We start from the raw sequence: 10,605 nt of genomic DNA, 5'->3' as shown, positions 1-10,605 counted from the left end.
TATTGTAAGGGGAACGGTCACTGGTAGCGGAATTACCCCAAATGCATGGTAGATAAGAAGGCTGGCAACTTCAACAAAGTATATACGTGTTATTAATGTGTACCTCACTAGTACTCCTGGTAGCACCTAGGTATTGGATACTGGTTCAGTTACTATTATTGGTGACTTGAAACAAAAGCTACGGACTAAACGGAAACTGGCTAAGGGCGAGGTGACGATGTGTGTTGGAAGTGTTTCCAAAGTTGATGAGATCACCATCTCACGCTCCATCTGCCTTCGGGATTAGTATTGAACCTAGATAAATGTTATCAGGTGTCTACGTTGAGCATGAATATGATTAGATCATGTTCATTGCAATATGGTTATTCATTTAAATTAGATAATAATGGTTATTCTGTTTACATGAATAATACCTTTCATGGTCATGCACCCTATGTGAATGGTTCATTGAATCTCGGTCGTGGTAATACACATGTTCACGCCAAAAGATGTAGAGTTAATAATGATAGTACCACTTTCTTGTGGCATTGCCTCTTAGGTCATATTGGCGTAAGATGCATGAAGAAACTCCATGTCGATGGATGTTTGGAGTCACTTGATTTTGAATCGCTTGACACATGTGAGCCATGCCTCATGGGCAGGATGACTAAGACCCCGTTTTCAGGTACAATGAAACGGGAAAGTGACTTGTTGGAAATCATACATGCTGATGCGTGTGATCCAATGAGAATTGAAGCGTGCGGTGGATATCGCTATTTTCTCATCTTCACTGACGATTTGAGTAGATATAGGTATATTTACTTAATGAAGCACAAGTCTGAAACATTTGAAAAGTTCAAGCGATTTCAGAGTGAAGTTAAGAATCATCATAACAAGAAGATCAAATTCCCACGATCTGATCAATGAGAATATCTGAGTTATGAGTTTGGCAAACACTTAAGACATTGTGGAATTGTTTCACAGTTGAAGCCACCTGGAACACCACTAGGTTATGGTGTGTCCGGACGTCGTAATCGAACCCTATGAGATATGGTGCGATCTATGATGTCTCTTACCAATCTACCGTTTTCTTTTTGAGGTTATGCATTAGAGACAGCTGCATTCACTTTAGATAGGACACCATCTAAGTCCGTTGAGACGACGTCGTATGAACATTGGTTTGGCAAGAAACCAAAGTTGTCGTTTCTTAATGTTTGGGGCTGCGATGCTTAAGGCTTCAGCCAGAGAAGCTCAAACCCAAAGCGGACAAACACATCTTCATAGGATACCCAAAGGTGACAGTTGGGTATACCTTCTATCTCAGATCCAAGGGCAAATTGTTTGTCGCTAAGAACGGGTCCTTTCTCGAGAAGGAGTTTCTCTCGAAAGAATTGAGTGGGAGGAAGATAGAACTTGATGAGGTTGTCGAACCTTTACTTCAACCAGAGAGTGATGCAACATAGAAAGATGTTTTCTGTGGAGCCTACGTCTGTTAAATAGGAAGTTAATGATAGTGATCATGAAGCTTCGGATCAAGTTGCTATCGAACCTTGTAGGTCGACAAGGATATGTACTACTCCTGAGTGGTATACGGTAATCCTGTCTCAGATATCATGTTGTTGGACAATAGTGAACCTACGAGCTATGGAGAAGCGATGGTGGGCCCGTATTCCAACAAATGGTTAGAAGCCATGAAATCTGAGATAGGATCCATGTATCAGAACAAAGTATGGACTTTGGTGGACTTGCCCGATGATCGGCAAGCCACTGAGATAAATGGATCTTTAAGAAGAAGACGGACATGGGCGGTAATGTTACCGTCTATGAAGCTCGACTTGTGGGGAAGAGTCTTTTCACAAGTTCAAGGAGTTGACTACGATGAGAATTTGTCACCCGTAGCGATGCTTAAGTCCGTCGGAATCATGTTAGCATTAGCTGTATTTTTCGATTATGAAATCTTACAGATGGATGTCAAAACAAGTTTTCTTACCAGTTTTCGTAAGAAAAGTTGTATGTGATACAATCAAAGTTTTGTCGATCCTAAGGATGCTAAAAGGTATGCTGGCTCCAGCAATCCTTCTATGGACTAGAGCAAGCATCTCGGAATCGGAATATATGTTTTGATGGAGTGATCAAAGCTTTTAGGTTTATACAATGTTTGTTAGAAACTTGTATTTACAAGAAAGTGAGTGGGAGCACTACAACATTTCTGATAAGTATATGTGGATGACATATTGTTGATCCGAAATAATGTAGAATTTCTGGAAAGCATAAACGGTTGTTTGAAGAGTAATTTTCAAAGGAAGACCTGCATAAAGCTGCTTACATATTGGGCATCAAGATCTATAGAGATAGATCAAGACGCCTGATGATACTTTCAAAGAACGCACACCTTGACATGTTTTTGAAGGAGTTCAAAATAGATCAGTCAAAGAAGGGGTTCTTACCTGAGTTGTAAGGTGTGAAGTTGAGTAAGACTCAAAGATTGACCACGATAGAAGAAAGAGGAAGGACGAAGGTCGTCACCTATGTTTTTGTCATAGGCTCTATATGGTATGCCATGCTGAGTACCGCACCTGATGTGTGCCTTGCCACATGTCTGGCAAGAGGGTACAAAGGTGATCTAGGAGTAGATCACCAGATAGCAGTCAAAATTGTCCTTAGAGGAATAAGGAAATGTTTCTCGGTTATGGAGGTGATAAAGAGTTCGACGTAAAGAGTTACGTCGATGCAAGCTTAACACCTATCCGGATAGCTCTGAGTAGAGATACCGGATACGTATAATGGAGCAACAATTTGGAATAGCTCCAAGTGGAACGTGGTAGCAGCATCTACGATATAAAGTTTTGCGAAATACATAGGGATCTGAATATGGCAAGACCCGTTGACTACAACCTCTCTCACAAGCATAACATGATCAAACCCAGAACTCTTTGAGTGTTTATCACATAGTGATGTGAACTAGATCATTGAGTCTAGTAGACTCTTGGATGTTGGTCACATGGTGATGTGACCTGTGAGTGTTAATCACATGGCGATGTGAACTAGATTATTGACTCTAGTGCAAGTGGGAGACTGTTGGAAATATGCCCTAGAGGCAATAATAAATTAAGTTATTATTATTATATTTCATTGTTCATGATAATCGTTTATTATCCATGCTAGAATTGTATTGATAGGAAACTCAGATACATGTGTGGATACATAGACAACACCATGTCCCTAGTAAGCCTCTAGTTGACTAGCTCGTTGATCAATAGATGGTTATGGTTTCCTGACCATGGACATTGGATGTCGTTGATAATGGGATCACATCATTAGGAGAATGATGTGATGGACAAGACCCAATCCTAAGCCTAGCACAAAGATCGTGTAGTTCGTATGCTAAAGCTTTTCTAATGTCAAGTATCATTTCCTTAGACCATGAGATTGTGCAACTCCCGGATACCGTAGGAGTGCTTTGGGTGTGCCAAACGTCACAACGTAACTGGGTGGCTATAAAGGTACACTACAGGTATCTCTGAAAGTGTCTGTTGGGTTGGCACGAATCGAGACTGGGATTTGTCACTCCGTGTAACGGAGAGGTATCTCTGGGCCCACTCGGTAGGACATCATCATAATGTGCACAATGTGACCAAGGAGTTGATCACGGGATGATGTGTTACGGAACGAGTAAAGAGACTTGCCGGTAACGAGATTGAACAAGGTATCGGGATACCGACAATCGAATCTCGGGCAAGTACAATACCGCTGGACAAAGGGAATTGAATACGGGATTGATTGAATCCTCGTGATCGTGGTTCATCCGATGAGATCATCATGGAACATGTGGGAGCCAACATGGGTATCCAGATCCCGTTGTTGGTTATTGGCCGGAGAGTTGTCTCGGTCATGTCTGCATGGTTCCCGAACCCGTAGGGTCTACACACTTAAGGTTCGATGACGCTAGGGTTATTAGGAAGACTTGTATGTGATTACAGAATGTTGTTCGGAGTCCCGGATGAGATCCCGGACATCACGAGGAGTTCCGGAATGGTCCGGAGGTAAAGATGTATATATGGAAAGTTGTTGTTCGGGTTCCGGGAAAAGTTCAGTTTTTTCCGGTATTGTACCGGGAAGCTTCCAGAAGGTTCCGGAGGATTCCGGAGGGGTCCGGAGGTCCTGAAAATGTTCCACCATATCCAATACAGCAGCATGGGCTGTAGGGGGCGCCCTAACCTTAATGGGCCAAGGGCACCAGCCCCCAAGGCCCATGCGCATGGGAGAGGGGGAAACCCTAAGGGGGAGGGCCTCCACTTGACTTGGGAGGCACTCCTCCCCCCTTGGCCGCCGCCCCCAACCCTAGATGGGATCTAGGGGGGCCGCCCCCCCCTCTCTTCCCACCTATAAATAGTGGAGGGGTGGGAGGGTGGCCACAGCCTTGAACCTGGCGCAGCCCCTCCCCTCCCCAACACCTCTCCTCCTCCGCAAGAGCTTGGCGAAGCCCTGCCGGAGTACTGCAGCTCCACCACCACCACGCCGTCATGCTGCTGTTGGAGCCCTCTTCCTCAACCTCTCCCTCCTCCTTGCTGGATCAAGGCGAGGGAGACGTCTCTGTTCCGTATGTGTGTTGAACGCGGAGGCGCCGTCCGTTCGGCGCTAGGATCATCAGTGATTTGGATCACGACGAGTACGACTCCATCAACCCCGTTCACTTGAACGCTTCCGCTTAGCGATCTACAGGGGTATGTAGATGCACTCTCCTTCCCCTCATTGCTAGATTACTCCATAGATTGATCTTGGTGATGCGTAGAAAATTTTAAATTTCTGCTACGATCCCCAACACCTTTGTGGCCCATATCTCCCTCCGCCTCTTGGCCTTATTAGGCCCATTGATATTAAATTAGATATATATTTTCTCTAAAAAATTCTAAAGCATTATATATAATTTAACATCTTCGGAAACATTTTTCATATATATATATATTAATTAATCGGTAATGCCCGGTATTACTCGATATTCATCGAAACCCTTCCGGTGACCCCGCAATGCTTCCGGAACCTCTTTGAACTATTCCGGATATTAATGAAACAATTTGACAAATATGTTCTCATCACTCCCGTACCACTAGTGATAATCCACAAGTGCAAGGAATCATCGTAGCAATTTTCAAAGGTGGAAGTGATAAGTATGGAGTGTCGAACCCACAAGGAGCTAAAGGTAAGATCAATATTCTCTCAAGTCCTATCTTCCACTGATAGGACTCTACGTACACCGAACGTTTGCTTCCATCTAGAAATGAGAAATAAAACTATGTTGCGGGTATGAAGAGGGTAACTTTGCATGATATATGAGAACTAAAATATAAAAGTAGGTGTTGTTAACATAAAGTTAGAATACATTACTATATATTATAAATAGCGAGTGTGGAATAATGATGGATAGGTGTGCGAAAATAGTCATAGGAAATTGTTAACAAGATCGGTAATCATTATTGCAATTTCATATGAGGGAGAGGCATAAGCTAACATACTTTCTCTTCTTGGATCATATGCACTTATGATTGGAACTCTAGCAAACATCCGCAACTACAAAAGATCATTAAGGTAAAACCCAACCATATCATTAAAGTATCAAGTCCCCTTTATCCCATATGCAACAACCCCTTACTCGGGTTTAAGCTTTTGTCACTCTAGCAACCCACTATAAGCGAATCATGAACGTATTGCAACACCCTACAGCGGGAATCCTTCACGTGTGCGCGGCACGGAAGGCACCATAGGACAGAACCAAAATAAAACATACAACTCAAACCAATCTATACCATCAATCAACCCAAAGGACAAAAGAAATCTACTCAAAACATCATAGAATGGCAACACATCATTGGGTCATAATATGTGGCATAAAGCGCCATGTTCAAGTAGGGGATTACAACGGGGTGCGGGAGAGTGGACCGCGTAAAAGAGATGAGGATGGTGATGTTGATGAAGACGATCACCGCGTCGATGGTTCCCCCGGTGGCACTCCGGTGCCACCGGGAAAGAGGGGGAGAGAGTCCCCCCCCCCTTGTGCTTCCTCCTCCATGGCCTCCCCCTAGATGGGGAGAAGTTCTCCTTCTGGTCCTTGGCCTCTATGGTGATGATGGCCCCCTCCGGGATCCTCCTCCATGGCCTTCGGTGATGATGGCCCCCTCCGGTAGGGTGCCAGAGAGGGCCTAGATTGGTTTTTCATGACTACAAAGGCTTACGGCGGCGGAACTCCTGATCTAACTTTATTTATGAGGTTTTGGGATTTATAGGAGGTTTTGGGATTTATAGGAGGTGTTGGCATCGGGGACAAGTCAAGGGGGCCCACGAGGCGACGACAAGGCAGGGGGCGCGCCCTAGGGAGGTGCGGGCGCCCCCACCTTTGTGGTTACCCCAGGACTCATCTCTGGTATCTTTTCGCTCCAATATTTTTTTTATTTTCCAAAAATATTCTCCGTAAATTTTTAGCCCATTCCGAAAACTTTTATTTTTGCACAAAAAATGACACCACGGTAGTTCTGCTGAAAACAACGTCAGTCCGGATTAGTTCTAATCAAATCATACCAAAACCATATAAAATTGTTATAAACATGGCATGAATACTTCATAAATTATAGATACGTCGGAGACGTATCAACTAGCACCCGTAAAATTTCATCCAATTTCGAGAATTTTTATTTCTACACAAAAAAGCAACAAGATAGTTATGCTGAAAACATTGTCAATACGAAATAGTTGCATTCAAATCATACAAATTATAGGCCAAAATAAAAGCAACGCGTTTGAAAAAAGTAGATACATTGAAGATGTATCAGTGTTAATGACCCCGGACAGACCCCAGAAATGCCGATGTCTCCGGGCACCCGGACTGCTCAAAAGGCATGGGGCTTCTCTGGTGCCTCCGGGCACCCGGACCTCTACAGGTGGTCACAAAGAGTCTTCAAAAACAATCTTCCAAGAGTGGAAACTTTGGAGAAAATATTATATGGACTTTGATTGAGTTTCCCGACTTCTTAATATTCGCAACACCTCTCAATAGTACGGATGGCCTACAATTGAAGAACACCGTCAATCTCAGTCGTACGAAGATGCTCATAGGGGTAAGGCGTGCGTGCATGCGTTCATAGAAATGAGTGTATATGCATATGTACGAGCGTCTGCGTATGTACTGTGTTAAAAAGACATTCTAAAATTTCCCGCAAAAAGAAAGACATTCTAAAATTAAATTGGACGGAAAAAATAAACGCCCCGGCCATCGAATTGCTCTTTTCGGCACTAGAGAAACAAGTATACCTGGCCATGGGTAGCCCGGCCGATCGGCCCAACCCGACCCGGCCCGGCCCGACCTTGTCCATGGGCCGGACTTGGGCCTAGGTTTTGAGCCCGAAGCCCGAGCCATGCCAGGTCCGGGCCCGTCGATTTCGCCATTTAAGAAAGAGGCCTGGCCCGTGGCCCGAGGCTCGACGGGCTTTTAATGTGATGGGTCGGGCTCAGGCCAGATTTTTAGGCCCGACGGCCAGGCCGGGCCGGGCTTGGGCCTGGGTTTTTTGCGTCGAGCTTTGGTTGGCCCGGCCCGGACCGAGGAATGGCCAGGTATAGAAACAAGCAACCCAAACCAGCAGCGTGCAAACCACGGGCCTCTCCGACTATTCCGTGGGCAGCATCCGCGACATGGTCGGCTCAGAATGTCGACATGGACGAATATCCTTGGCCCACAAGCCCCCCGACCGCGCGTGCTCGCCACCCGATTGACCGGCGGAGCGTCGCGGGTATAAACGCTGGTGCGCGTCGCCTGAGCCGCACGCCGCCGCGCACTGTCTTTTTCCAACGCACCCGAGCAGTCAACTGAACGGCAGCCAACCAAGCGTCCCAGCCGGTCACCGGGAGGCGCCGCCGCGTGGGTGGGCGTCCCGGGAGCAGCAGGAACGATGCAGTCGCTGCAGGACAAGGCGTCGGAGTGGAGCGGCGTGGCGGCCGCCGACGCCTTCGCCATCGACGAGGTCAACGTCTTCGAGGCGCTCGGCGGCACCCCGCAGCCCTTCGTCGACCTCTCCACCAACTTCTACACCAGGTCCGCCCCGATCTGCTCCTCCCGCCTCCTCTGATCTGGGTTTCCCCCCTTCTCTGATTCTGTCGTCTGACCTCCTGGCCGTGGTTGAATCGGCGGAGCAGGGTTTATGAGGACGAGGAGGAGTGGTTCCGGGAGATATTCTCGGGGTCCAAGAAGGAGGACGCGATCCAGAACCAGTACGAGTTCTTGGTTCAGCGGATGGGCGGCCCGCCGCTATTCTCCCAGAGGAGAGGTAACTTGATCTTATTGGCGTCTTTGTTCCTTGTAGCCTGGAAATATCCCTGTTTCCACTTGCCCAGTTGCCTGCCACTGAAGACAGTGCTTATGCTGAATCATATGAACTTCCTATCAATATTTTGAGTTGAAATGCTTACTTGTTGCCTAATAGCTTGAAACGATCGGTATTTAAATTCTGAAATTGACTTAGAAGTTCATTCTTGAACCTAAACTTTTAGGAAAGACAGGCAGTTTGTAGAATTGTGGAAATCAGCTCTTGTTTATTTACAAATAGATGACCCAACTTTGTACTAAAGTTAGTATAAAGTTGAGTCATCTATTTTGGAACGGAGGGAGTACATTTCAGGTCAACCTTCTGCAGAACCATTAAGCGTTTCTTGATAACAACATCCTACTACTATTGTTCTCATTGGATTTTTCTGTTCTTTCCCCCTAGTTATCAGGCAGTGCTGTTGCCTGATAATGCAGGGGACTACGTGCAGATGATTTACTGCTTTGTTCGTCTGTCAGTTAAATGCTTGCTGCATCTACCGTTTATCTGATGTGAATGGATTAGAATTACACTTGGTTATGTCAGGAGACTGCTTTTCTTTTTCTTAAATGGATTAGAATTACACGATTGACTATATTATTGCCAAAGGGTGCTGGAAAGACTCCGACAGGGAATTGCATTTGAGCAAACCACGAAAGCAACAAAAAATATATATTGAGAGCTAGGAGTAGAGTCTGAGAGGAAGAATTATGTAGCACTTATGGCACGTCATCTGCCCTGGAGACCAAGGTTCCTAAGCAGGTGGTGCCCTCCGGAACCCAGAGATGAGCTTCATATTTAGTGCGAGTCAGTCAAAAGATCACGCACTGAATTTCTCTGGCACTGAAAGGTTCCCCTAGATGGCTCCTTCCAAACTTCCCAAATCACCAAAATGATCATCTGGGTTTATCGGTGGCATACTTTGTCATATCTTTATCTAGCAACAATACTTTATTAATATCATAAGTTGCATACTTGCAGTTCCCAGTCAAGACATACTATGTTTTCTAGTACTTGTGTAATGAGTAGTTACTAGGTCGAATGAGTTCCATTTCACCATTTCCTGTTTGAACACCTATATCTATATCTATATGCTTCTAGCACAAAAATGTTTGAAAACCCAATATTTGTCCTGTTGTTCTGTGCCACTTACTTGCCCATCAATTTCTTGAACCTTTTTGGGTGTGGTCAAAGTCATGCTATTTATTATTACTAGGTGTTCCACGTTTTATACCTTTGTCATAATTTGTGTCATTCTTGTAATCATGGAAATTAATAGCAACACGAACCGTCGACGTTACCAAACACTTGCAATTCATATTTTTTCTGATCCTAATTACTTGCTGACCTAACACTATCACTCTCTCTGATTCTCATAGGACATCCTGCCCTGATAGGACGACATCGGCCATTCCCAGTTACCCACCGAGCTGCGGAGCGATGGCTGCATCACATGCAGCAAGCTCTGGAGACGACAGAAAGCATAAACCCAGATACAAAACCCAAAATGATGAATTTTTTCAGGTCTGTGTTATGACTGAACTAGTGAAATCTGCATCAAGCATTTGGCAGCATATCAACCAAGAGGCTAAGATATTGTCATTTGTTATCTGGTTCCAGGCACACTGCATACTTCCTTGTCGCCGGTAATGAGATGACAAGGCAAATGCAAAGTGTACCTCCCTGCAAGCATGCAACGAGCAAACCAGCCGAGTAACCGCTCAAACTTAACCGGTTGAATAACGATTTCAGCTCCCGTGTTCCTAATAGGATTCCCATGTTCAATGGGATCAAGCTTATTTATGCATTATGCATTATAGGGAACGACACGCCTGATGTTCTATGGGCAGCAACACTTGAGCAGAGAGCATCTCAAAATTGATAAATTGCTTACTTGAAATGGTTGTACTTCCTCTTCTCTCTGGGTTTGTGTTTGAGGGCACAAGTTCCTATGCTGTATAGGTGCTGAACTGCTCATGCTATTCTATCCAATGCTCTTATCAGTTAAGCATGGCATTTCAACCCAGCTTATTAATTTTCCTTGAAAGATAAACACAACTTGTTACACTTATTAAACAGTAGAATTTCAACTGTGGTTTCTGCCAGAAATTGCTTTTGGATCCCGGGCTCCATGGAGCCTGGATTTTTGGAGAAAAAAAACAAACAAAAACCATGTCTTTGAAGTTTCAAAATTCTGAAAAAATTTGCACATGAACCTAGGGTTGTATTCTAGATCTCCGTAAATCTTCATGATTAAAATCGTTGTGGTTCAAGCTGC

The 10,605-nt window shown here is 44.8% G+C and overlaps 1 protein-coding gene across 1 annotated transcript; it reads left to right on the top strand.

Annotated features, from left to right (window-relative positions):
- The first annotated feature begins 7,648 nt into the window (after positions 1 to 7,648).
- LOC125521312 (two-on-two hemoglobin-3) lies at positions 7,649 to 10,335 on the top strand. The gene is made up of 4 exons (XM_048686369.1): positions 7,649 to 8,059; positions 8,161 to 8,291; positions 9,707 to 9,851; positions 9,948 to 10,335. The coding sequence occupies exons 1-4, from the start codon at positions 7,917 to 7,919 to the stop codon at positions 10,042 to 10,044; spliced, it is 516 nt and encodes a 171-aa protein (XP_048542326.1). The 5' UTR covers positions 7,649 to 7,916; the 3' UTR covers positions 10,045 to 10,335.
- Positions 10,336 to 10,605: the final 270 nt, after the last annotated feature.

Source organism: Triticum urartu, chromosome 7, assembly GCF_003073215.2.
Source record: "Triticum urartu cultivar G1812 chromosome 7, Tu2.1, whole genome shotgun sequence".
In the NCBI taxonomy this organism is placed as follows: domain Eukaryota; kingdom Viridiplantae; phylum Streptophyta; class Magnoliopsida; order Poales; family Poaceae; genus Triticum; species Triticum urartu.
This window is presented reverse-complemented; position numbering and strand designations above follow the sequence as displayed.

What these genes read in the sequence shown, in the direction of transcription:
- LOC125521312 (XM_048686369.1), top strand. Translation starts at nt 7,917, where the DNA reads ATGCAGTCGCTGCAGGACAAGGCGTCGGAGTGGAGCGGCGTGGCGGCC. An exon ending in TCCACCAACTTCTACACCAG is followed by an intron (nt 8,060 to 8,160) that starts GTCCGCCCCGAT and finishes TCGGCGGAGCAG; the next exon opens with GGTTTATGAGGACGAGGAGG. An exon ending in GCTATTCTCCCAGAGGAGAG is followed by an intron (nt 8,292 to 9,706) that starts GTAACTTGATCT and finishes TGATTCTCATAG; the next exon opens with GACATCCTGCCCTGATAGGA.